The sequence below is a fragment of the Arvicola amphibius genome, chromosome 11, assembly GCF_903992535.2.
Source record: "Arvicola amphibius chromosome 11, mArvAmp1.2, whole genome shotgun sequence".
Taxonomy (NCBI): domain Eukaryota; kingdom Metazoa; phylum Chordata; class Mammalia; order Rodentia; family Cricetidae; genus Arvicola; species Arvicola amphibius.
Window position 1 is genome coordinate 74,496,216 of NC_052057.2, and position 27,992 is coordinate 74,524,207.

General features: G+C 46.4%; 1 protein-coding gene across 1 annotated transcript; it reads right to left on the reverse strand.

Moving 5' to 3' along the window:
* Positions 1-118: 118 nt before the first annotated feature.
* Positions 119-27,992, reverse strand: Vxn (vexin). Its single transcript, XM_042055950.1, has 7 exons — positions 27,925-27,992; positions 26,215-26,252; positions 19,919-19,974; positions 12,391-12,541; positions 6,760-6,821; positions 3,448-3,539; positions 119-1,320 (listed from the first exon to the last, which is right to left on the reverse strand). The coding sequence occupies exons 1-7, from the start codon at positions 27,990-27,992 to the stop codon at positions 1,137-1,139; spliced, it is 651 nt and encodes a 216-aa protein (XP_041911884.1). The 3' UTR covers positions 119-1,136.

Consider the following 27,992-nt stretch of genomic DNA (forward strand, 5'->3'; position numbering starts at 1 on the left):
AACCTACAAAATGGCAATTTTTTCTGGTTTCATCTAATGCATAATCTCTCTCCCTCTCTCTCCCTCTCTATCTCTCTCCCTCCCCCCCCCTCTCTGTGTGTGTGTGTGTGTGTGCGTGTGCGTGTGCGTGTGTGTGTGTGTGTGTGTGTGTGTGTGTGTGTGTGTTGTTTTTGAGACAGGGTCTTGCTAAGCTGTCCAGGCGTGTTTCGAACGTTCGATCCTTCTGCCTGACCCTCTTGGGAAGCTGGGATCTCCTCCTCCGCTACCACGGCCATCATACTGATGCATAATGATGTGTGTCATTCAAATCACTTTCTAGTTCCACCTTTATCAGAGTCTTCTCTCCATTTAAAACCTCCCTTAAATCAGTTATTAGAGAGAAGCTAAGACCTGGTGACAGTCTCACACCCTGCTGTCCAGTCACATGACACCCAGAGACGCCAGTCTCCCCATCTGTAAGCTGGGAACAACTGTGTTTTCTTAACAGTGGTTTCACGAAGGTAGAGACAACAAATGAGAAAACACTCCCGGGGTTGACAGCATTGCACAAAGTTCACAAAATACAAGACCCTAAAATTAACATGGAAGTTATAAGTGCTTTTCTATAGAAAAACCTCACGTGAGATAACGCATGCCACCATGCCTGTGGTTAGCAAAGCAGAGATGATGCTGTTAAGTAGCTATTAGAACAAAGCAAAGACAAGGTGCTTCGTGTCTCACCAAGGCAAAAGAAGCATGAAATGGGGAACGTAAGAACCGTTGTGTTAGGAGTACCTTAGAACCAAGCTTTTACATTTACACCAGAAAAAGCTCTCAAAGGAGACAGAACAACTGCCTTCTGTTTTCCTTGGAGGGCTTTCAAAGGGGTCAAGAAGGTTTGCTTTTGGTATGGTTCCTCTAAAGATAGGGGTACAGCCTTTATAATCTCACAACAAGACTAAACCAATGACTTCAGCAGTTTGGGGGAACGGCTTTCCTGCCTTCCCAGGATGTTACTTTCATTATTTTTCATGTTCCATACCAGAGAGTGAGGAGGGTGATGTTTTTGGACTAGCAACCAGCAGAGGGGAGGGGGGCTCAATCCCAATCCTCAAGTCTTCTCTCCTTCTGTGACCCTTGGCCAATGTAAGGCGCCTTTAGTCGGCTTCAAAGGCGCTGTTGGTGGCTCCCACATATTCAGACTTCCTCTTCTGCCTGGTCCACATTTTCCGTAGGATGCCAGGGACACCGCAGGAAGCACTGCCTGTTAGTGGCAGGGAGGCTTCTGCTCCCTGGGGAAGGGTTGGGTACTCTTCTGTTATCTTCTTGAGGTGTCTGGATCTAAACAAAAAACAGAGTGGGGTGGGGATGGTGAGCAGTGCACTGAGCCAGAGTTAATTTGTAACTTTGAGAAGAGTGTCTAGCCAGAGTTCTCCTCTCCTCCATTCTGTGACAGTGACTGCATAGCTAAAGGGTCACTGTAGGACACCCATGGGAATGTCCCCTGGGGTGGCTCTCTACTGGAGCGAGAAGAGGTGACTGTGAACACAGTGGTTCATGGGGTGTCTTGCTTGCCTACCAGTGAGAATAACTGAGAGCTGGTGGTAGCCCAGGGGAGTAGAACAGACTCAGGAGAGTCCTTGCCCAGCTTGTATAAGGTCTGGATTTGGTCTCCAGCAAGGAGATGGGCAGGTGAGCCGAGGGATGGGGTGGCGGGGTTTAGAGAAGCACGGCAGCATTGTGGACTGGAAATTTGACTTCTGTCAAGGCATGGTGCAACCTTCCTGATCTACCCGAGCAGTCTACAACAGCTACTGCCCCTCAGAAAAGTCTGCTAAAACATGAAATACAAGACAAATGGGTTAAACATGCATGCCATGTATTCCAGGTTGAACTTAAACTCATTATGGCTGCCAAGATGACCTTGAAGTTCTGGTGCTCCTTCTTCTGTCTCCCTAGCGCACCACCATGTTGGCTGTTCTCTCTCTCTTTCTTCTTTCTTTCCTTTGCGTGTGCGTATTTTGAAACACTTCAGGCCTGGTCTTGAACTCTTTGCCACTGTCTCCTGATGCTGGGATTATAGGTGTGCATCACCACATCTGGCCCTACGTATGATTTCACCTAATCTCTATGATAGCCACTTTTCTCTTGCTTGCGTATATGGATTTTTGGTTGTAGACAAGGTCCCACTAAGCACCTCAAGCTGGCCTCAAACGCTTGGCCCTTTGTCCCTACCTCTCAAGTACCAGGGTTACAGGCATGCAGCACCATGTACAACTATGGTTTTTTTATTTTTATTTTTGTTTTTATTGAGCTATCTATTTTTCCCACTCCCCTTCCTTCCTCCCTTCTCCCCTTCCACCCTCGCCCTTGCCATCTGCACTCTCTAATCTCTGGAGCTGTGGACTGTAGTCTTGTTATTGTTTGCTTGACTTTATATCTTCTAACCACTTATGAAAGAGTACTAGAAGTCCAATGTGCAACGTTTTAGGACTTATTCTATTGTTTTAATTGTACATGTGCATGCTCGTATGAGTCTCTGTGTACATGTGTGGAGATGCCCTTGGAGGCCAGAGTCATTGGATACCCTTGGAGCTGAACTCCCAGGGGGTTATGAGCAGCCAGGCCTGGGTGCTGGTCATCAAACTTGGGGCTTCTGCATCTACCTACCCTTCATTGCTGAGCCATCTACCTGGCCTCCCTGTTTTTAAATAGATGAGAATAATATGCTTGAAGTCAGAGTGAGTACCAGTGCCAGGCTAGAAAGCAGAGCTGAGTCAAAAGCCTTCATTTGTCATCGTTCCCTCAAGCTCTTGCCATAACCTACAGTGTGGAAGGCAGTTACTGAGGCATAAAAGTCCACGTTGAGCTGCTCACTCTGGCTGTCTTACTACACTGAAGGCCTTGTGGGCACTGTGGGCTGACTCTATTAGGTGGAATCAACAGGGGCCATGGCTACAGTTTGTTTTAAAACCTGGACTTTGTGTCTTTGTTTGTTTTGTTTTTGCAGCAGCTCTGGAGATGACAGCCAGGACCTTCTGCAGGCTAGGCAGATGCTGGACCGCAGAGGCTGGACCATAGAGCTGTGTTCTCTGCCTGAAAACCATGCGAGCCATTTCTGTACCTGTGGGTGAGAGTCCCTAAGAGAACACATGGGGCATTTCTGACACCATCTATGGAGGTTCTGGATATGGCTCCTCGTTATATTCATCTAATTAAACAAAGCCCCGCAAGCAGTGCTAATAAAGTGGAAACCACGAAAAGTACTCTCGCCTAATCTTAGGCGAGCAGTTGATGCGTCTGTAGCTGGACTCATGATTGCAGGCTGCATTCCAAGGTAATTTATAGCAGGCAGGGGTTTCTTGGGTCTATTAGGTGTGAGAAATGTTGGCCACCTGTCTCCCTCCCGTGTGACTGGGATGGGCGGAGAGCTGTGCAGGCAGCGTAGCTGGAAGGCACAATACTTACCCTCTTCCCAGAACAGCTCCTTTTTCTGAGCCCTTGGCGGTCACCTCTACCACAGCTGGAGCCTTCACTGAGATCCGGGCCACCGGAGAAATCTGTGTTTTAAGGAAGTGGGGAAAGGGTTGAGGATGGTGCCCCATTCCCACTCTGGCCCTTATTGGAGCCCTTTAAGAGGCTCCTTTAGGTATCATCTCCAACCTGGGCAACAGCCCTCCCTCTGTCAGCATCAGACATGCTGGAGAGCTTCTAAAGATAGTTTTGGAACCACACAGTATCTGGTTTGGCAGGACGCTGCCTGAGTTGCTGAATTGAACAAGGTCTGTGAAACTTTTGGTTCTGGGACCCTACGAACCACTGGCCTAGAGACGTGAGAGACAGCCATTCAGTCTTCCAAGGGAACTGTTCCCCACCCTTCCACCTCCTCTGCTGGAGTCCTGCAGGGTCTTTCTTCCACCACGCTGCCCACACCAGCACCAGCCTTCCCATTTCTTTCGCGGACCTTTCAAAGGACTGTCTACTCAGGTCCCGTTTGTACCCGGGACCGGCTACACTCTCCATGTCCCGCTTGGACTCTAGAACCCTCAGGAGTCCGCATCTTACCCCCTCAGCATGAGAGACTCAGGCGAACTCTGCACCCTGCTCCTTGAGGCCTTGCAAGGCTGACTTGCAGCTTGGCCTTTCAAGACTATGCGTCAGCAGGATCCAGGGCCCCTTGTAGCAGGCTCCCTGCCATGTCCCCTGTTGACCCACAGCTCTGCATGTCTTCGTGAGTCTCTGCATCAGGGCCTCGTTTCTATCAGCCTTCCAAGTACACTTCCACTAGGTCCTCCCTGAGGCTGTTGGCCGAGTTCATCTTTCTCTACCCCAGTGGGCCTCCCCCTCCCCACCAACACCGTAGAAATTATGTGACAAATTGTACTTTCTCACTTCATCTTTTTTCCTATGGTTCTCTAGTTACTACCCTGGTCCTCGGAGAGACCGACTGCATGGGGGGAGGGGGAGCACTCTGAGACTGAGCTCTCCCCGGCCCTGCCAAAGGCCCTGCCCGGAACTGACAATCAGCTGATGACCTCACCGGGGCTAAGTCCAGGGGTTGCCCCATCAATGGACACACGCTTTGCTTTGTTCTCTGTCCCAGGTCTCAACAAAGTGTCAAGTCACCACGTTTACTGCAGCCTCTGGAAAAATTCCAGGTCAAGGACATCACTATTAGCCACCACTCTGCTGGGGCGGGGCAGGCTGAGGGCAGAGTTACTGTACCAGCTTGTAGCGCCCCCTAGCTGTTCCTCCCTGTCCTGCATGCGGATGTTCAGCTAACATGAGCTGACAGTGAGCCTCCTTCCCACCCCTTCCCCTATATCCTTAGTCACCTCTCATCCGTGTAAGCCCTGAATTGGGCTTAGATGGGCAGGCTCTGGCTCTCTCTCCTGCATCATGTGTGAGCATCCGACGAGGGATGGGGGCACAGCTGCACTCCTTTCAGGCCCAGGGATATGCTGTTCTGCCTCCTCATCTTCAGCACCTGCCACTATCCCAGCTGTCTCTGGTCCTTTGCTACAGCTGCATATCTGCCAAGGGCAGCATCTAAGTCAACCTGGAGGCCCGGGAGCGGGAATTCCAGGCTCCTAGACATTCTTTTCTTCTTAACCTTGACCGTTTTCAGCACGGTCAAACCTGTCTTCCTTCCCTCTGCCAGCTGCCTAGCCACCCTGTTTGCTGAGCACGAGGTTGGAAAGAGGACTCTTCCTTGACCACAATTTCTCTCCTCCCCACCCTTTGTTCTTCCAATACTTTACTTACAATAATACCTTACTGAAATACAATACCTTACTGAAACTCTCGGATTGGATCTCCTACCCAAAGCATAAATATCCATCTCTGTCCAGTTTGTTCCAGAAGGATGGGGGGCTGGCCCAGTTAGCTCTGGCATCTCTTGATGTTGTCATGTTGGATAGTGGCTACTGTAAGGGTCTAGGATGTATGAGATGATCTCCCCTCCATTCACCCCTGACTCTGTTAACTGAGAGAGAACCCCACACTCAACCCTAGGAGACTACAAAGGAGAAGAGGAGATAGAGCTTGTAACATGGCCCTAAGCCCTCTTTTAAGAAAGGACAAACTAGCCAGGCAGTGGTGGTACATGCCTTTAATCCCAGCACTCGGGAGGCAGAGGCAGGCGGATCTCAAAGAGTTCAAGACCAGCCTGGTCTACAAGAGCTAGTTCCAGGACAGGCTCCAAAGCTACAGAGAAATGCTGTCTTGAAAAAACAAACAAATAGAAGGTCAAACTGTTCAACTCCAGGGTAGGCAAAGATTAGGCAAGTATCCTTGCTCAGAGTCCCATGCTTGCTGAGACAGCCCACAGGCTCTGACAGAGGGAAGGAGGAAGACAAAAGTTGACCTATTTGGGCCCAGTTGAGACCCATCTATGTGGGCAACTCTCACCCTAGATCCTACACTTGAAGGTGCTAGACCTGGATCATGGTTCAGTTGCTCCCTCCATACAAGCTCTACACCGCAGTCCTCAAATCCCAGAGAGTCTGGCCATAAGGGTGCTCTGAGATGCACCCTGCCCTCAAATGACTGGTTGTTATGGACTGAAAGTCTGTATGTGACTCAAATTCATCTGCTAAGCCCTCCCCTCTCCCCCCAGTGTGATGGTGTGCAGCGTGGAGCCTCCAGGCAGATGATGATGATGTGGAACATCTAAGATAACATTAGTGCCCTCAGAAGAAGACAGAGAGTTCAGCCCTGCCTCTGTTGTATGCACAGAAGACACTTAGCACAAACCCATGCAACTGTAAGGCAAGAAAGTCCTCCCCAAAGAGCCAGTCTGCTGTGTCCTGGATCTTGGACTCCCCGGTCTCTAAAAGTGAGCCATTGTTTCAGCGCCCTAGTCTGTGATACCAGCCAGGCTGACAGAGTCACTGGTGTTCTGTGCTCGCATGGTGCTGGAGCCCCTCTGAGTGTGGGAGAACTTTACATGACATTAGCCCAGAGCTGCACCTGGGAATTAGTCAGGCATTGCTGCCTGGCCAGACCTCAGAGTTCTCCCCACAAGCATGAGATTCTAGCAAGTCACAGCTTCTGTTTGCATGCGAACTGAGTTCCCGTTGAGAAAGAGAAGCGGCCAGTGGCGAGTCCTAAGTTCACAGAGTGGCGTCAGTGGCTGGTTCCGTGAGCAAAGAACCACAGGGCTGCTTACCTAACGATTCTCAGCCCAGAGCAAAGGACAGCAGCTCCCGTTCTGGCACCAGAAAGACATTTCAAGACGTCTCAGGCACGGCAGATACGAGTCTGACTTACTTTACTTACCAATGATTTTCCATATGCTCGGTTCCCACACAGATTCGAAGCTTTGGGCTCAGGAATGCCCGCTGTGAAATTGAACAGAAGAGGTATTACTCAGTTGTACTCTGAGTTCTGCCTCCCTCTGCTTCTGCATTAATTATCTCGCTAGCCGTCCAGTCATAGAGGGACGTTCTCAGGGCCTTTGTACCAAGCGGCAAAGCACTGCAGGGCTGGCCAGGCAATGCTAACTGCTGAGTGGGGTCACCCCTACCCCTGCCACTCTTCCAGGAAATAGAGCTAAGGCCAATGTAGTTCAACGACTGTGATAGCATATCATTGTAGTGGGGGGATGCTTGGAGTGGAGGAGGCTGCATGCCTGCAGGCAGAAGGCAGAGCTAGGGAATCTGTGTACTTTCAGCTCAGTTTTGCTGTGACCCTCAAACTGCTCGAGAGAAACAAAGCCAATGGAACAAGAACATTTAGCACTGTGTCTGCAGGCAGTAGGTGCTCATAGAGTGTGGCCTCAGCACTTCCTTCTTTCCCAAGCGCTCAGCTCACAAGAAATTAGTTCAAGGAATGACACCCATTATTATGGCGTTTTCATGCAAACTTGGTTCTTACCGGTGCTTCCCCACTTCCCTCCTCAGTCCTCTCTCTCTCTTCCTGCTGGTCTCCTCCCCTCCCTCAGCCCAGTCTTGTCTGCTTCCACCTCACAAGTATTTTCTTATCCTCCCCCGTCCCAGATCTCTCCCTTCCCTCTCACGTCCTCTTTTCTAATTCCATCACACACCTGCCTCTATAAAATGAATCTTAGGATCTGGGAGATGGCTCAGTTGGTAAAAACACCTGCAATGCAGACCTGATGGCCTGAGTCTGGGAGTCAGGAACCCATGTGATACCGAAGATCTGCGAATTTTGTAGGCAGCCTTAGACTGGATGCCCAAAGACCAAACAAACAATGTTTAATCATAGCAACTGAGTTTAAATGGTTGCCTACGGCTTGCTGACTAGTTGGGCCGGACACTAGTTAAATAGGAACCAACCAACTGGTTGACTGGCTGGGTTGTAGCCAAGTAAGTTGTTTTCCGTGCTCTCTTGTAGTTTCTGCTTTGTTTCCTGTAGACGCTGTCTGCCAGTGGTAGTGGTTACAGCGAGGAGCCTGCTCCGGGAGTCACCTAGTTCACGAATCCCTTTTCCTATGACTTTACACAAAAGCACGTGCTAGGCTCAGTTGGTCTAGGAGAATGCCTTTTTAACCCTACTTTTCAGACCACAGTGAGTGGTGCCCTTGAATAAACAGTAACAGCAGCTCACTTTCAAAGTATGCCAGGCCTTGTGCTGAGCATAAACTGCATGGAAGTGGCTGGTCTTGCTACCTGCAGATCCCACAATACATAGCTAAGAAGTATTTCAAAATATTGCATTTCCAGAGCTGAGAATGTAGTCCAGCGGCAGAGGGCTTTCCCAGCACAAGAAAGACCGTGGCTTCCATCCCCAGCACCGAGCCATCCCCAGCATGATGAAGTCGCATTTGTGTAGCAAAGCATGCTAACGCATACGTGTAATCCGAGCCATGGGAAGCAAGAATTCAAAGACAAGTGAATCTGAGACACAACTTGGATGGTGAGAGCCTGTGTTCAAAAACAAAACAAGAAAAGCCAACCTTGTACGGAACAAGCACATACTTATTCTCCTTGCTGTCCTAGCCTAAGCAATACGGCATAGCTAGTGCTTTCAGTATATTTGTATCATATGAGGTATTTAAGTAACCATCTGTAGATGATTCAAAGTGGAGAGAAAGACAGATGTGTACAGGTTACATGCAACCACTACGCCACTCTACATAAGCATGGTGGTGGTTGGCATCTTAAGCGGGTCCTGGAACCAACTGTGTCTGATCTGGAGATGGCTGCATTCCATTTCCTCCTTCCTGTCACCTTAAGAGGGAGGACCCTGATGGTCCGTACATTTCAGCTGGGGGAAGCAAGGCTTTAGTGATGCCATAACCATTCATCTGAAGGCAGACATGGTGGGTGAGAGGTCTCCTATGTTCTCAGGCATTGGAATGCTTGGTTCCCATTTGGAGTACCTATTTGTGTAGGCTGAGAAGGTGTGGCGTTGCCGGAAGAGGTTTATCACTGGGGTCCAGCTCCGAGAGTTTAAAGACTTGTGCAATGTCAAGTTCACTCTGCTTCCTGTTTTTAGTTTGAGATGTGAGCTCTCAGCTGCTGCTTTAGGCACCATGCGTGCGGTCTGCGGCCACGCCATCCTTGTCAGTATGGTCACTAGCCCTCCGGAATCGTACACCTAAAATGAACCCTTCCGTGTGTAAGTTGCCTGGGTCGTGGTGTTCTATTGCAGCAATAGAAAGGCACCAAAGCACTAGGTGAAGATGGTTTCAGGAAGTGCTAGCCTCTGGTAGACCTGGGGAAGCTTGGTCCTAACTCAGGAGGAGGTGGAGCTTTGCACCGGGGAGGGAAAGATCAACAGTGAAGGTTCAGGGAAACAGAACGGAAGGGGCCATCGGGGAATTACCCCCCCCCACACACACACACAGCTCACGGTTGTTCTACCTCACAGAATGGTAAGGACAGGAATGTCACAGAAGGTGGCTGTGGAACTCATGACTTGGGGGAACTTTGTAGGGAGGGCTTGGGGGCGGAGGCCTCTCACTGGCATTGTCTACATATGTGAGGTGCTGGGGTTCTGAGCCGGGAAGCTTGAGGTAGGTTACAAAAGTGTCAAGGGAAGAGCTCTCTCAGGGTGACACTGTCAGGTTAGTGTGTAAAGTGGGAGGGGAGACACAGAAGAATTAGGGAAGCAATTGGAGACTTTCTGGAAAGCTGGACAGTCATTCCTGAGAAAAGGTCACACCTGGTAGCCTGTTTAGATAAGTTGGTCGTCTCTGGGGAAAAAGTCCTACAAAAAGTTTCCTAGGCCCAGGAGTCTGGCACGGTCTCTTCCGGGCATCTGAGACCTTGTGGTGAGAATGCTTTAGCTGGTTCCATCCCCATGATCTCCAAGTTTCCTCACCTTGCCCCTACCTGAGAAATCTGTAGCATCAAGACCTTATCCTACAGTTCAGAGAAAGAGCAAGCCCCTAGACCCAAGGTCCCCGGAGATAGGCAGCATACTGGCAGAAGGAAGTAAGAATTGATACACAGGGACCAGTGTCTCGCCTTTCCTTGGAGAGCATCGGATTTGGCTTCGGCTCAGCAACACTCCCTCCTACTCATCCTGGATCTATCAGATTGGAGGTGCTGAGGGAATTGAATCAATGCCCAGCTGAATCTATTTTTTTTTCCATCCAAACCTGACTAGCACACCCCTGCATGAACTGACTGTCACGTGTCGGGCAGACTCTCTCCGTTTCATAACTTACTGCTCTTGTCTTTCAGAATAAAAGACTGACTTGGGCAATACAAGATGGCAGCAGCTACCTACAGAGTTATAACAGCGGCCAAGCGTGGTAGCACACTCACAATCCTGGCCCTTGGGATGCTGAGGCCGGAGGACCATGAGTTTGAATTCAGCTTGGGCTGCACTATGAAACACCGTCTTTTAAAGACTACAAAAGTGATGCTTGAAACTAGACAGGGGAAGTGGCGCTGGCCGGAACATAAGGAGACTGGAAATTGTATGCTGGCTCTGTGGTTGCCAAGGAATGTCACCTTGCACAGGTGAAACAATTTCTACAGCGTTGGTTTTTCTGTTCTGTGAGTTGGAGAAGGGTGACTGCAGAGGTCAAATGGAAGTGTTAGAAAGGTCACGATCTATCTGACTCCCCCCCACCCCGTGTGTGTGTGTGTGTGTGTGTGTGTGTGTGTGTGTGTGTGTAAAACACAGATTGCTATGCCTTAACCCTGGAATTTCTAGTCAAATAAAATGTGCCTTTCCAACATATTTCTGGGTGCTGCTCCTGGGACCCCACTTTGGATATCTCTGCAGTAGCTTCTCTCTAAAACCTTGCCACTCAATCTGTTGACCCTGTAGCCACAAAAGCAGCACCATCTGGGTGTGTCAGTAATGAAGCCTCGGGATCCATAGGTGGACTAGCGTCCTTCTGAATTCAACCCTGCACCTGGGAAAGGCCTCTCGTTGATAATTGTGTACACAGTAATTCAAGAGGTATGGCTTCTAAAATGACTTCATGATTTTTTGGAGCAAAGAGAAATATTCTGCCTATTTTTTCTTTCCACACACGCTCACCCTCCCACTCACCTATACATAGACACAGAGAAGAATCTATCTCCTCTCAATTTGCAAGGCAGATTGTGGCTTTTCTAATGCTTCCCTTCTATTTACATGTATGCAATGGAACTTAACTGTGGGCATAGCTTGGTTCATGTGCTCTTGTACTGCGGATCATGAGGGCAAGGTGAGACAAAGAAACCTAGTCTGACACCTAAAAGAAGCAACAACTAAAACAAACAACAACAAAACTTGGAAGAAAACATCAACAAGGAAGGGGGGCCTGGAATGGGAAAAGATGAAGGAACGCAGTCAATAGAGACTCATGTCAGGTCCTGTAAAATACAAAACTGTTAATGCCCAAAGCTTTGACAACATTTTGGATTTTCTTGTGTGTGTGTGTGTGTGTGTGTGTGTGTGTGTGTACAGGTGTATGTTCATATCAGTGTATGTGGATGCATAAAATGAAGGGGGTGCATGTGGAGGCCAGAAGTTAACCTTAGGTGTCATTCATCTTGTTTTTGAGACAGTCTTTTATTGAGATCTGAGGCTTGCCTATTAGGCCGGCCAGGGAGCTCCTGGGGTTCTCCTCCCTCTGCCTCCCCAGCACAGGATTGCACTCATGCTGCACACCGTGCACTGGGTTCCGCGCGTGCGCGTGCACACACACACACACACACACACACACACACACACTCACACACACACACACACACACACACACACACACGCTGTACACCCGCTTTGAATGTGGGTTCTGGATTAGACTCTAGCCCTAATACTTGTGTCACAAAATCTTTAACACCTGAGCTGTCGCCCTAGCTCCTGGTTTTTGAGGTAGGATCTCCTCAAGCCTAGGCTGACCTTGAACTCATGGCAGTCTGCCTGCCTCAGCTCTCAAATGCTGAGGTTACAAGTGTAACCTCAACTATGTATTTTTGGAATTAAAACGTGAGTTTTTCACTGATGGCAGAACAGAAAAAAAGCCTAAACTATCACCTAGAGAGAAAGTACTATTAGAAACTTCAGCGGGCTAGTAGTTGAATTCCATGTTACCACTTAGGGTAGAAGCCATTTCAGAAAAATAATATGCAAGGTAGCATTACTGTTTCCAGATTTCAAACAGGTTTACCCCTAAATTCTTTTTATATTATTAAGTCATTCAAATGTGGGAAAAAATGGTACAATTTGGTTGTTATGGTTGTGGTGCTGGTCCTGAATTTAGGGCCTTTCCTATAGGTGAAGGTATTGGTGGTCCTGCCTCTGTAGGTGAGAACCAATAGCAGTGTTTTCTCAAAGCAAACAAGTTTTTTTTTTGTTTTGTTTTGTTTTTTGTTTTCAAAGTTGAATGTTATCAGCCTGCCAGGGATGACCAACCACAAAATAGGATACATACGAGCCCCTGCTGCTAAAGTCACGCCCTCAGGGGTCCCTGCGCCTGGGGTACCCGAGGGACTCACATACCAGGCCTGACCGGGGTTTTGGTGGGATGCGTCCCGGATGGCCTGGCGGTCTGCAGTCGGCCAAACCTGCGGTCGCCTGTATCCCGGCGCTCACAGCGCTGAGGCAGCAGCTCCAGGGGTCTTGGCGGGTACAGGTCCGACTCGATCACCACCTACGGTGCGCAAGGAACACAGTGAGTCATCCTCCCCTGAGTCCCCCAGTGCTGGGGCCGCCCCGCACCCACCTCATGTGCACAAGGGCACTGTAACGAGCCTGGATCAGGGTGGCAGGAAGTGAATTTTCGCTGAATGGAGTTCGCAGAAACTCAGAAGGGAGGGCTAAAAGCTAGTGCTCAGTCACAAATGGTACATTATAACCTGACCATCAGGGACCATCGATGAATTCACAGCAGCTGTGGCTACTCGCACAAGATCAAGCCAATCCACATTCCAACAAGAGGGAGGAGGGAAATCATGAGCCCCCACCCCTAGCTGAAAAGCTATTGACAGTTGATGGTTTCTCTTCAAAGGGAGGGTTTTTCTTCAATGGTGTCACCTCTGGGAGGTCAACCATTCTTTGGTGGATGGCCTCACCCCCAAAAACATATAGACAGCACAGAGGAGGGGTTTGGACTGTTTTTCTAAAAAGAACATGATGCTGGGGGGGGGGGGGATGTGGGAGGAGTTAGGAAGAGGAGTGGTTGTGGATATGATCAAAATACATGGCGTGAAAAGTGTTAATAAAAGATTATATTGCCTATGCAGAGAGAGGGCAGAGATGGTAAGAGGCAGCGGTGGTGGGTGGCTGTGAGGAAACGGGCTTCTAGATGCAATAGGGAAGGCACACATATGGATTTGCAGGACGCTGTAGCACGCAGAAGCTCAAGACAGACGTAACCCAGCCTGGACGAAGGACTGTGGGCATGAAGTCCCACCCCTTGCCCAGAAGCTATTCACAGCTGACAGCCACTAGGAGAGGAAAACTCAGTTTTCTCCAATGGAGTGACACTGGGCATATCAGCCACACTCCAGAGCAGGTGCCAACACAGATCTGACTCCATGATGGGTTGTTGGTTCTGTTTGTGTTAAAGAGAGGGAAGGAACTTGAAGTTGGGTGGGTTTGGAAGGATCTGGGAGAGAGGGGAAGTTGGAGGGAGGGAGAAGATAAGATCAAACTATTGTAGGAAGTTCTTAATGGTTCTGCTTTAAAAGCCACCTGCCGCTGCACTGCGCACAGAGGTCGCTCTTCATCCCCTAGCTGATGGCACGCAGCAGCAGTGACATAACATTTCATTCTCTTTAGGCAATGTGTGACCTGGAGATGAGATAGTGTCAGGAGTGTGTGTGCGAACTGAATGCACAGGCTGTGCCATTTACACAGGGAACGTGAGCCTGTGAAGGTTGCTGTCTGTGGATGTCTTGGAACCAATCCTCGAGGGTACTGAGGGACATCTGTACTTAAATCACTGAGAAAATTCAAAAAATGTAAAAGCAGGAGACAAGTAATAGCCACCATTTTATCTTAACACGGGGACTCGTGAAGGGAATCTTGGCAGCCAGGGAGCAGATTCTGTATATTTTATCCATCTCCAGGACACAGAGCCATTCATTCTAATTGTCCTTACTCCATGAGTCTCATTCATTAGACGCTACAGCCTCCCCGAGGCTTGCATTGCCCCCGCCACTTCCTTCTGTGCACAGCTGCCCTGCAAGGGCCCATTCTGCGCCCAATCCAGGCTCCCGTGCATCTGCAAGTGAGGCAGATGGGCTCGGTCGTGATGGCCTAGCTTTTGACAGACCTTCTTCAGTTGACTACACAGAACTACAGTGCTGGGGTTGGGGATTCCAGAGCAGAAATAAATGGGCTTTTAAAGACATGATAACAGAGTGGTATTTCACATCAGTGGAGGACACTGTATCTTTAATGACACTGTTGGAATAAATATCAGGTCACCGGGAGAAAGCATCTCTATTTGGTTTGGGTGATAAGTCAGGTCAAAGTTGTGTGTTGAACAACAAACATTAAAACAGACTATAGCTTAATATGACACACAGCATTACATATGTTCAGAAGACTCTTTATCACATGATAAAATTGAAAAAAAAAACAATAGAGAAATGGAGGAAAAATATGAGCAAAACCTATAAGTTTGCTGAACACTAGTGACTAAATGCATATTAAAATCATAAAATCTCCCTCTCCTATCAGATTACCAATGAAGAACAAGATAACTCCATTTGGGCTCAGGTCAGCCTGAGTTCCAGCTCCAGATAATTCATTTAAGGTCTCACATAGTCTAAGCTAGCCTCCAACTCGCTATGTAGCCGAGGATGCCTTTGAACTTCTGACCTTCCCGCCTCCACCTGTAGAATGCTATGATTACAGATGGGGTTCAAACCCAGAGCTGCATGCATGGCAAACAAACATTCAACCAACTCAGCCACATTCTAAGACCTTAAGGCCCAGTTTCGACACTCAGCAGTTGTGTGGAATAGGGATATTCATGCCCACCCTTGCTGGACTAACAGAATCAATGCCTGTTATTGGCAAAGATTCCTGATGTCTCTAGAACACACGTTCATCTGTCCTATTTGTAAGTGTGTTGAAGTGTTCTGAAGGCAGAATCTTCCTTTCTCCCACAGAGGACCAGAAGAGAAGCCATCACTCCGTCTTTCAGTTTACCACAAAGAGCCCTTTGCCTAGAAATTGAAGATCACACATTTGATCTTAAATTGGGTAGGGCATTCACTCCTCTCTGATCCATTTAGGAACCAGTCGCATCTTTGGGGAAAATTGGGGGTTATTCTGAGCATTTAGGATCATCACTGGCCTGACAATCCTTGCCTTTTCCTGCTCTGGGCATTTCAGAAATGGTAACTTACTTGGTTCCCTGCAAGGCTTTGAGGAAGGCTGAGCAAAGTTCGTGTGTGTGTGTGTGCGTGTGTGTGTGCGTGTGCGTGTGTGTGTGTGTGTGTGTGTGTGCACATGTACTACTTTCCGGGTCATCAATTAGGGTCACCTACTTCCTTAGTGTATATTCCACAATGCCCCAAAGCGTGACAATAGCTGGCTGCTGATTCCCTGACTTGTTTTTCTGTCTGTAGAACTTCCTGCCGGTATCTGTAGAGCAAAGCAGTCTGTGAGCATGTCTTTAGCATCCTGAGTATAAGACCTGAGAGGTGGGGTGGGAGTGTGAGATGTTAATTGGGCAGAGGAGGGAAAACAAGTATTTGGTGATGGTTTTTCCTGTCCTAGGCTAAGATAACAGTGTCTACTGAAGTGTTATCTTACCACATTTCTGGGAACTCCATTCCCTGACACCTCAAACCCATTTTTCTGTTGTTTGCCAGCTGGGAGGTCAGATGAATTAGACAGCTGAGACCTAGATGCTGGGACACAATCCTGGCTTGGGGCAGAAGGAATCTATAGAAATGTTTAAGCAGACTCTAAAATTTTACACATAGGGAAATTAAGGTCAAAAGGAACTTTGTGTCTTTCTTAAGGTCACAGAGCTGCCCTTACAGAACCTGAGTAAAAGCTCTCTGTAAAACCGCAGAAGCACATATACCCAGCTGGGAATTTTCAAGTACAATTGAATGCTTTGTGCATAAGCCAGGAGATTCTACACAGATGTCCCCACACAAGCATCAAATCTGGGGACAAAGTGATATTTACAATCCTGTTTGTCTTTCTTCTCGCCAGCTCCCCTGCTTATTATCAAAGGGCTCCATTATCTTGGGATGCTTAACAGATCCACTCCTTGTGTGGGTGCAGTCTCTTGAGATATTTCTATGACATTCACAGGCATCAGGATGATTAGGACGTCAATAAAACAGACTGGGAATCAAAAAAGGAGAGAAAAAGGAGAGGGAGGGAGAGAAAGCACTCCCGAGAAGGGGATGTGCCTAAGCATTTGGAAGAAAATGCAGCTCACGTGGAGTCCGAAAGGAAGTGACTTGGGCACCGAGGATGAGTCAGAGAGGAAAGCGGTATTCTTGGAGGAGGAAGGAAATTTATTTCCATCCACATGGAGGCCCGAGGAGCGAAAGGAGATGCAAATGAACTCTGTCAATCTGTCATTGTTGGTGTCTGTGCACAGTAGGGTGGCATTTCCTGTGGTACTTTCAGGATGCCACACTGGAGAACTAGACAGAAACCCCAATCTCACCAAGACAAGGATTTCAGGCTTGAGTCGCCCTGTCTAGCCTGGCCTGTGTGTTCTGTAGCCTGAGCTTTGTAAACAGAGGGGGAGCTGGGCAGCTATTGGCCAAGGCTGAATCACCCTCAATGAAGTTTCCTGACTGAATTATCTGTGAACAACCCTTCCCTTCCATCTCCATTATGAACTGGGTTGTTAATTCTCAGGGATTATGAGTGAGATCAGGATCTCATGACTCACAATCTTCCTCCTTCCTAATATAGCAAAGGCTCCCAAAAGCCCTTATAAAAAGATATGCCCGGGCTGGAGAGATGACTCAGTGGTTAAGGACACTGAGTACTTTCCAGAGGACCCAGGTTCAATTCCCAGTACCCACATGGCAGCTCACAACTGTCTGTAACTCCAGTCCAGGCAACCCAACACCCATGGCAAATTACCAAGGCACATAAAATAAAAATAAATAAATTTAAAAAAGATATACAACTGACATAAAAACAGGCAAAGGAGATGAATAAAGCACCCATAGGAAACATATTGAATGGTCAATAAATCTATGAAAAGAATGAAGAATTACACTAAAATAGAAGAGATGCAAAATAAAAAGATAAGGCATTTCCACCTATCAGCCCGTGAAAGCGTAACAACAGGAATATCCTGCGCATGGCATGGCGTTCTAGAAAAGAGGTTGTTGAAGGACTTTGGCAATGACTACAAAAGTCTTCTAATCCTCCCAACCGGTCTCTTCACATCTACAAATTTATCCTCAAAGATGTATAAGAATAAAAGCATAAGAACATAACAATATCCTCAAGAACCTTCCGTGGGGCTTCATCTTAGTAGAAAATGTGGAGAAACTCTATTTATTGGTGACTTTGGATAATGAATTTAAAAACTCCAGATTTGACTTGGGTAAATAAAAACTAATAATTCATACATTGGAATGTTATGCAGCCACTGAGAAGGATCTATACATATCCTACACACACACACACACACACACACACACACACACACAGATACATTTTTGGCATAGAAAGAGTCTCAAGATCTATTGTTAACTGAATAAAAGCAATTCAGAAAAATAGTCCATTGTCAGACAATAAACATAATTATCTTATAGTATGTGGACATTTTTCACTTAAAAACACACCAATGGCTGGTGTGGTGGCCTGAATAGCAATGGCCCTCATTGATTCATGTGTTTGAATGCTTGGCCTGTAGCGAGGTGTGATCTTGTTGGAGTATGTGTGGCCTTGTTGGAGGGTGGGTTTTGAGGTCTCATATGCTCAGGCTAGGTAAGCCTAGTATGGTAGTAGCCTCCTTCTGCTGCCTGCAGATCAAAATGTAGAACTCTTAGCTTCTCCAGCACCATGTCTGCCTGCATGCTGCCATGCTCCCTGCCATGATGATAATGGACTAAACCTCTGAAACTGTAAGCCAGCCCCAATTAAATGATTTCCTTTATGAGAGTTGTCATGGTCATGGTGTTTCTTCACAGCAATAAAACCCCAAGACAGCTGGATATGGTAATATACACCTTTAATTCAGCACTTGGCAGGCAGAGGTAGGTGGATTTTCCTCTTGCCAACTTTCCTACTTATTACCAAAGGCTCCTTATCCTGGAAAGTTTAACAGACCCATTCCTTGTGTGGGCGACTTCTCTTGAGCTACTTCTATTATATCCATGTGCATCACCTAAAGGTTGCAACTTCAAGGCTGTCCTGGTCTACATAGAGAGTTCCATGCCAGTCAGCACTACATACTGAGACCCTATCTCAATGAAATAAAACAAACCCAAATAAAAAAAATGCATACCAACATTTATTGAATGTTTGATATGTGACCATCTGTAAACCCAGACACTTGCTGTGTGTTGAGTCCTTTGTCCCTTCTCCTTGAGATATATGTTTGCATTAATCTCATCTTAAAGCTAAGGATGCAGAGTTCTAGGGCAGTTGGGCAGCTGACTCAAACAAACAGAAGTGGATGGAGCTGGGGTTTGCACATAGGCAATTTGACTACAAAGTCTTTGTGTTTTCTACTCTATCATACAGCGTCTCAGAATTCTGTGATGCTGAACTGAGGATCGCTGCAGGGTTTGAGGTTTTGTGATAATCTGGAATTGGAGTATAACAAAGCTGTAGACAATGCTCTTGTTACTGCCTGGCCTCTCTGCCCTGTTCAGGGTGATCAATGTGCCTGTGTTCTTTAGAAGAAAATATAAAGAATGTTTATCGGAACAAAAAATAAACCCTCTTTAATAAAAAAAAAGCTTTTAGAACAGAGAAAAGATTTTTAAAATTACAATACTTAAAAATCCTTAATAGTATTGTGTAAAATTTATGATAGCAACTCCATATCATCAAGAGGAGCCAATCAGTCCTCCTTTTGCAAGACAGTGCAGATACACTGACCAATCAGTCCTCCTTTTGCAAGACAGTGCAGATACACTGACCAATCAGTCCTCCTTTTGCAATACAGTGCAGATACACTGACCAATCAGTCCTCCTTTTGCAATACAGCACAGACATTGATAGTTCTGACATAAGGAAATGTGTATGTGAGCTGAGAAGCACATAACATCCTTAGCCTCTCAGAGTGTGCAAACAACTTCAACGCAGTAAGGTATTGCATTGAACATTCCAGAGCACAATTCAAAATTTAAAACAAGGCTGCAGGAAAAGGACGGTGCAAGGCTGGAAACCCCTGAATTGTTCAGAATTCCTGGCATTGCCAGACAAATCTGTAAGTAAAAAACAACTTCTTAAAGAGTCATGCCTGTGGTCCCAGCACTTGGGAGATTGAGGCAAGAATATTTCATGTTTCCGGCTAGCTTGGGCTGCGTGGTGGGCTTGCGGACAGACTGAGCTTCACAAGGACTCACAAGCAAGCAAGCAACAAGCAACAAAATTACTCTCAGATTCTGTACATCCACCACAGCTTCTCTGACATACCAGAAATGCCAGTACCTGAGGGATGGATAGGTGGGTGGATGGATGAGCTGTTCTTACTGTTACCTGTTCATTCTGCTAGGAGACCTCCACCATAAGGAACTGTACCAGTGATTCACTGCTATATACAATGGTGAGAAAATGTAACATTACAAATGTGCAGACCAGGCTGCTACAGCCGCATTATGAACTCCGTGCACACACAGAGTGAGGTCTCCCCTGCACCTGGGGAAAATGGCAAAATGAGGAGTCTCTCGGGGGACTATTTGGTGTATGGTTGGTATTTGCCAGCTATTATGGATAAATGAACAAGCAACCACATGAGACACCCTTGCCTTCTCATCCTTGAGGGCAGGGGAGGGAGCAGGAGTCAAGACGCCACCGTTGTTTTTGTACTGAAAGTCAGTGAAAGAGGATCAAAACTAAATGCATTTCTTACGTTCTTGGTCAAGAGATGCTGAGAGCTTTTGACTCTTCTCCTGGACGGACTGGACACTGGAAGAGAGAAAGAAATGGTCTTAGAAGATGTCTGTAAGGCTACGGTACAGACCTGAATGTTTGGTCCTGGTTTGGGGGGAGGCTACTGGGAAAGGGTTGGAAAGAAAAAGCTGAGTCCCGCTGCAATTTAAGATGTCACTCGGCTTGACTATAATAAAATTTCTATAGCATCATTTGCAATAGCTAACGGTTACTAAGAACCCAGTGCCCATCAACAGATGAATGGATGAATATGGTATACCCACACACTGGAACGCTGCTCAGCCTTGAAAAGTAAAGGGAGCATGCATAACCCTTGAGAGATGATGCCAGGTTAAATGAGACAAAAGAAGAGATATTCCATGCACGACTCTACCTATCTGAGTATATAAGGCAGTCGACGTCATGGAGATACAAAACAGAATGTTCATTCCCAGGACCTGGGAGGCAGGAGGAGTGGGGCATTATTGTTATTGGCATGGAGTCTCAGTTTGGGCTAACAAAAAAGTCAGCAGATGGACGGGGCTGTGGTGTGCGGCACAATGAAGGTACACGCCAGTGATCTGTACATCTGGTGTGGGTAAATAGTAACTTGTACTCTGTGTATATGTGTTTGTGTGTCTCTCTCTGTGTGTGTGTCTGTCTGTGTATGCATGTATGTGAGTGTGTGAATACCATAACTTAAAATCTTCTTAGTAGGGAAAGGTAGCTTAGTTGCTAGCATGCTTGCCTGCGATGCATGCAGTTCTGGAGTTGACCCTCAGGACCACATGAAACCTGGTGTGTTGGTTCACATCTATAATCTCAGAATTTGGGAAATGGAGACAGGAGGAGGATAAGGAGTTCAAAAGCATCCTTGGGTACATAGTGAATTCTAACTAGCCTGGGCTAACAGAAGAACCCTATCTGGAAAAAAAATTTAAAATCAGTTAGCTATTAAAAAGTTACAGTGCTTTGCTGGGCCGCGGTGTGGATCTTACTATAGTAATAGCCACTGTCCTCAGCTCTGGTAATTAGCATTTCATTTCCTGAAGTTGACCACTCGAGATCCCTCACATCAGGGGAACATATCTGTAATGTTTGATCTTGTATGTTTCAGGTTGCCCTATGCCCAGTCATGTCTATGTCTACCTTTCATATCGCTATGATCTACTGGGACACAAATCCTGCTTTGTCTCTATCCTGGTTGACTTCTCAACACATGTCAAATCAGTGGCATAAGAGTGCTGTCCTTCCTCCTGAAACTGGAGCTTCAGTAAAGCAAAAGACATGATCAACAAGACAAAATGGCAGCCTACAGATGGGAAAAGGTCTACACCAACTCCACATTTGACAGAGGGCTGATCTCTAAAATATACAAAGAACTCAAGAAACTGATCATCAAAAGAACAAATAATCCAATAAAAAGTATGGGGTACAGACCTAAACAGAGGACTCTCAACAGATGAATCTAAAATGACTAAAAGACACTTAAGGAAATATTCAACATCCTTAGCCATCAGAGAAATGCAAATCAAAACAAGTCTGAGATTCCATCTTACACCTGTAAGAATGGCCAAGATCAAAAATACTGATGACAACTTATGCTGGAAAGGATGTGGGATAAGAGGAACACTCCTGCATTGCTGGTGGAAGTGCAAACTGGCACAGCTGTTTTGGAAATCAGTATGGTGATTTCTCAGAAAATTAGGAAACAATCTACCTCAAGACCCAGAAATACCACTCGGGTATATACCCAAAGGATGCTTAGCCATATCACAAGGACATGTGCTCAACTGTGTTCATAGCAGCTTTATTTGTAATAACTAGAACCTGGAAACAACCTAAATGCCCCTTGACTGAAAAATGGATAAAGAAAATGTGGTACATTTACACAATGGAGTACTACATAATGAAAAAACAAATGACATCTTTGAAATTTGCAGGCAAATGGATAGATCTAGAAAACATCATGCTGAGTGAGGTAATCCAGACCCAGAAAGACAATTATCATATGTACTCACTCATAAGTGGCTTTTAGACATAAAGCAAAGAAACCAGCCTGCAATTCACAACCCCAGAGAAATGAGACAACAAAGAGGACCCTAAGAGACACATACATGGATCTAATCTACATGGGAAGGAGAAAAAGACAAGATCTCTTGAGTAAATTGGGATCATGAGGATCTTGGGAGAAGGTAGAAGGAGAGGAGCGGAAGGGAGGGAGCAGAGAAAAACATATAGTTCAATTTAAAAAATAAAAAAATAGGGCTGTCCCTGTTATCCTCTGCAAAGTCCTTGTAGTCAGTTCAACATGCTGACGGATACCCTGATGAATAGCCAGGGGCTTCCACTTCCTCCAGCTGGGTGTGAACGTGAACCTGACAGGCTATTTTCTCTCACAGCCTCCCTTTCTCCATGTGACAGACAGGAATAATAGTGGCACTTCCAGTAGAGGGTTATGTCAAGGGGCAAACGAACCAACCTTCATGAAGCCCTTGCCCAGAACATGGCAAAGAACAAGCAGCCAGGAAATAGTGTGGTCCACAGAACTCTTCTGCCAGATGAAGGCAGGAGGAAGAGAAGGTAATGATGGCTGCTCCTGCTTCAGCTGGGAACTTCTTGCTGTCTATCTCACTGCCCCTGATGTTCCCTGGCTCCCCACCCCTTCTCTGGGGTACTTGTAGGAAGTTAGTTGTGGTGCATCATCTGAGAGGAATACAGCTTCCATCTTCAGAAGTCACCGTGAGCTGTGTCTACGACACACAGTTCCTGAAAGGGCTCTTTCTCTCTAGAATAGAAGAGGACACATAGTCTCAGCTATAGACTTGGCTATGGTCTGTGTTTTTAAGGTACGTTAGAAATGGGGCTGGAGAGATGGCTCAGAGGTTAAGAGCACTGACTGCTCTTCCAGAGGACCTAAGTTTAGCACCCTGAACCCATATGTCAGCTCACAACTGTCTGTAACTCAACTTTCAGGGGACCTGTAACTTCCCATGGCAAAACACTAATGTACATTAAAAAAAATACGTTAGAAACGCCATAATGTTACAAGGTAGTAAGACAGCCCCAGTGAACAGTGTAGCAATGAGCCTGATCCCAACACACATACATTGAACAGTGAAGTAGCAAACATAGTGGCTCAAGTCAAGCCTGGGGATGATGGCCGGTCACCCTCATCTCCACTCTGGGTTGTCATGCATCATGGGTCCCACCGCATTGCGAGTCTCTAGGGATACAACATTCACTCAGTTCATGAAAGGGTGGAGGCCACACTATGTGTGTGTGCGTGTGTGTGTGTGTGTGTGTGCATGTGATGTGATGTATATACTTCTTAGTGTGTGTGTTGCAGCACATCTACCCATTAGTGTGTTAGGTATGTGTGTGTATATTGTGGAATATGTACTTTTTACATATAGTGTGTGTATTATGGTGTATTCACTTGTTAATGTGTGCGTCCATGTGAGTTGTGGAGTATGCACTTGTTAGTGTGTTCGTACATGTGTGTCATGGTATGTGTACCTGTGTGCTGTGTGTGTTCTTGTGTGTGTGTGTGGGGGGGGCAGAGGTTGCCACCGAATGACTTTCCTTCTTTGGTTTCTATATTTTATTGTTTAGTTTGAGATGGGTCTCTCATTGAGCTCATCAACTGATAGCTCATCAATTTGGCTAACCTGGCTGCTGACGAGCTTCAAGGGTCTACTGGGCTCATCCCTCCTGATTTGTGGCCAACTGCCAGTTGCCCAGCTTTTTACCTGGTTCTGAAGGTCTGGACTCAGTTCCTTGTGTTTGTGAGGAAGGCACTTTGCTGACTGAGCCCAGCCTCCACATTCTTTTTGAGATAGGGTTTTACGTTTAACCCAGGCTTGCCTGGAGATCACGATTCTCCTCTCTCAACCTCTCAAGTGCTGGGACCACAGATTGCACCCCCACAGCAGGTTTAGGGCTCTTGCTCCTAACCTAGGTTATCTAGGCTATGCTATCTGCATTGCTGAACCTGTTCGGGGGAGATTTGTTCATTGGTGCCCATGGATCCTGCATAGGCTCTGGGAAATGGCCCACTCAGGGGACTCAGACCTTGTTAGACGAAGTCGAATAAACTGGTCTTTCTGCAGCTCTGTAGGCAACCTAGGGTAAGAGTTATTTGTTGATTCCATATGCAGTGACTCAGAACTGAGAGCATCAGCTCCTCTCCATGAGAGCCTTCTGCTGGAGGGCTCTCAGGAGGCCCCAGGTAAAGCGAGAAAGAGACATGCTCCACCCAATGAGGCCCCTCCAAAAGCTGCAAATAATCCTTTCTAGAGAATTATTCCCTAGCAGTGAAGAGTCTATGAATACTTAGTTTAAGGCACAATGACAGATGAAGACAGAATGAATACAGGACCAAACATTTATCTTTAGTGAGCATATTCATGGCCACACATACAAGCTGAAAACAAATCACTTTGTATGCGATGCGTTTGATGCTGTGTGATCAAGTCAGCTCCATTGCAGTAGCTCCATGTATCAATCCATTTATTCTCCATGATAACGTTGGAAGCTAAATTTTGTTTATCTTTTACAGAAGTGGGAACTCATGTACGAAGGAGTTAAGTAGCTGGTCCAAGGTCACATAGCACAGAAACGGCAGAAAATCTCATAACCGCTTTATCGAGGACGCTTTCTTCTTACTTTTAAAATGACAAGAAATAGATATACTTGTTCTTCTCCTTTTGGGACAATGTGCTGCTCTATGCTACAGTTGGCCTTGGTCCTGAGATCCGCAGGCCTCAGCTTGGACAACAGACGTGAGCTACCCTTCTTAGTGAAAACAGATGTACAAGGATGTTTGCTTCCCAAGGGTTAGCAATGAGATCTTATACCCCTTTTCACCTTGTCTATGTGTCCTTCCATCCTTCTCTGGGGCCACGGAGCTCACTGGGTTGGTTTTTTTTTTAAATCACATATGGTCCTTTCTAGTCTTTTTTGCATACTTTTCCCCCAAAATATGTCCATAAACACTCTGCAGAATTGTCTATGGTTCCAAGTATGCTATTGAGCATAGATAATTTTTCAACTTTCTTTTTCTTCTTTCGCACTCAGGATGCATCCACAGGACTTGTGGGGCAGTTCAATGGTTCGGTACTTGCTTCCCATTTATGTGCTCCTGACAATGTAACCCTCACCCCTCACCCCCTCCAAAAAAGAAACCCCACAGAAACAAACACAGAGATAAAATTAATGGAAAGGTCATTTCTATTCACACAGATCTAGCTGGTTCCTCTTCAGACGGGTTGGCTTTCAGACTCTCCAGAGAAAATTTCACCTCCTACACATGGGCATTCTCCCAACTCCTCTTCTTCCCTTCCCCTCCCTCTGTCGTAGTTGTCGAGAGCTCAATTTATGTTCAGCTGTCTGTCTATGTCCAGACTGAGTCTCGCCCTCCCCCCATCCCCAGCAAGACCCTTGTCTGTGGCTGACATCAGAGGGGAGGGCGAGAAGAATTGTTTGAACGTGGGCTTAGGGCACCAACAAACACCCAGAACTGTCTCATCACAGCGTCACAAGTGACACAAGGGTGGAGCCTGTGCCCCAGCAAGCCAAGGGGCTGCAGGGTCGAACAATGTCAAGGCAGAGGGCTCTGTCCTGTGTCCACCAGCGCTCCCCTCGAAGACAGTCTCACAAACCCTTCCCAGGGCTTTGCATCAATTGCCAGGAGCCAGAGCTTATAAAGCCAAGGTTCTGAGGTGTTGCCTTTTGGTGGGTACCGTGTGATGTGAGGGTGATTCTGGGGTTCTGTAGAGAAGTCAGCCTGGGGTCAGAGCCCAGTTTCATTGCCCTTTCTGGGTGTCAGCCACTGGGGGAGCTTTCCTCCTCCCAAGTCAGACAGAGTTGGCCTTGGGACAGCCGATTCCTCCTTTCAGAACCCTGAGCTTTCTCAACCGCAGACAATACAAAAGCCTATGTTTCCATCTCTGTCCTGCTTAACAAACTTCACTTGCTTGTCCCTGTCACCGAGCCGGCTTGGTTGCCCGTGTTGGATTAGTGAAGCAGGAAGCGCTACAACTGCCCTCATCCCTGCCCTTGATAGATATTTCCCTATGATTGATGTTTATCCTTGTCTACTCCCTTTTCAGAATCAGAAGGGGAGATTATGAAAAGTCATGTAAAAACGGAGAAGCCAGCAGACCTCAGGACCCGTGGGTGCCACGCACCAGAGTACCTTAGTCCAACAGCAATCAGTCACCCTCCCGCCTGAGATGCCACAGGAGGGGACTCCAAGGGCGATCGTACTCTCACCCTTGGACGGAATCACGGTGGTGAAAACTTCAATATTCCTCGGTCACGCGGCTGTAGATCGATGCATGGTTGTCCAGCCTCCTGCCCTGCAGTGTGTCCGGCAGCCGTGGCCTCTCTCGGAGCCCTAGTCCCGGGGATTTCCTAAGCCAGTCGGTTTGGGATCATTGTGCAGGTCCACAAAAGACTCTGACTGCCTGCGCCTCTCACGACAGTCTCCACCCGCAACATTTCCTAATCCCATCTGTCTTTTTTTTTTTTTTTAAATGAATCCTATTTATTGCAAACCTTTGATTAGAAACGCCGAGGCTTCCTCTCCCCCAGCTAGGATGTACTTAACATTTTTATTTTGCAGTGTCTGCTGCAGTGAATTTGGAAGTCTTTTGTGAAGGACGAAGTACAATCGCCTACTCGGTTAGCGCCCCAGCTTGGCTGAAGGAAACGTCGGTTTTGCCATCAGTCATGCCCGGGTCTCATTCCAAAAAGGAAGGACTTTTTTTTTTTCCCTCCAGGGGAACTGGATCTTTATTTGTCATGTGTTAATTTGGCTCCCTTTAAAGTTTCTATTTTAGACAAAAGGACTGTTTTTCCACCATAGATTTGCTTCAATCCCTTGCGGACAAGGCTTACATGTGAGCGTTCAGGTTTCTTTGAACAATCCTACAGGTGTGCACAGCCGTGCAACAGACAACGCACACTCTCAAGGACCCATTTATAGGACAGCTACATTTTAATTATTTTTTTCTGTATTTGAATGTATTTATTACCTTATCCTTTATTGCTAGTTAGCCCTAAGAATATGCTATATTTTCCCATATATACACACAAACAAATGTCATAGTTGATATACATTTCACAAAAATATGTAAGCATATATGAATATTCTATATTTTCTCCATATATTTGTATATATTTATACACAAACAAATGTCATGGTTCATATACGCTTCATAAAAATCTGTAAGTATATAAGAATATGCTATATTTTCCCCATATATTTATACACAAACAAATATATATATACACACAAACAAATGCCAAGGTTGATATATATTTCATAAAAATATGTAAGCATATATACATTTTATCCAATCCCACTACCTTTTATTATGCTGTGACCTCACAATACTATTTTTAACTTCATAATACTGATGGGATATTATCAATGACAGCTGCCGTATTAAATATTGTTACAAGCCAGGCAGCTTACCATATGATCTCACTGAATATCCATAACTAACTGGGAGTCTAGCTATCTATTGCTTTAACATGGTATACTTGAGAAACTGAAGTATGAAGACTGGCTTTTCCGGTGATTAAAATAGCTAATTTGTGCCAAAAATAGGATTTAATCCCTAGATTCATTGAAAAGTTAAGGCAATAACTTCTCACATTCTCTGTGTGTGTGTGTGTGTGTGTGTGTATCTCATGCTATAGCCCAGGTTGGCCCTGAACTCATAGCCTGCCCAGTGTAGGGATTGTAGAGATGCACAACTTTATTCTATTTTTATAAGCATATTTTAATTTAATCTGTGAATATTTTGCCTCTGCATAGGACATCAGACTTCTTGAACTGGAATTACAGATGGTTGTGAGTTGCCATGTGGGTGCTGGGAATCAAACCCTGGTCCTCTAGAAGAGTAGCTGGTGCTCTTAACCACTGAACCATCTCTCCAGATGCTTTGTGCTCTAATCTGTAATCTCAGGACTCACCCTTCTTTGACCTTGGGTGAACCTAGTTCACACTTTAGACATGGAGTTGTGTCCACTGATATTTCCAT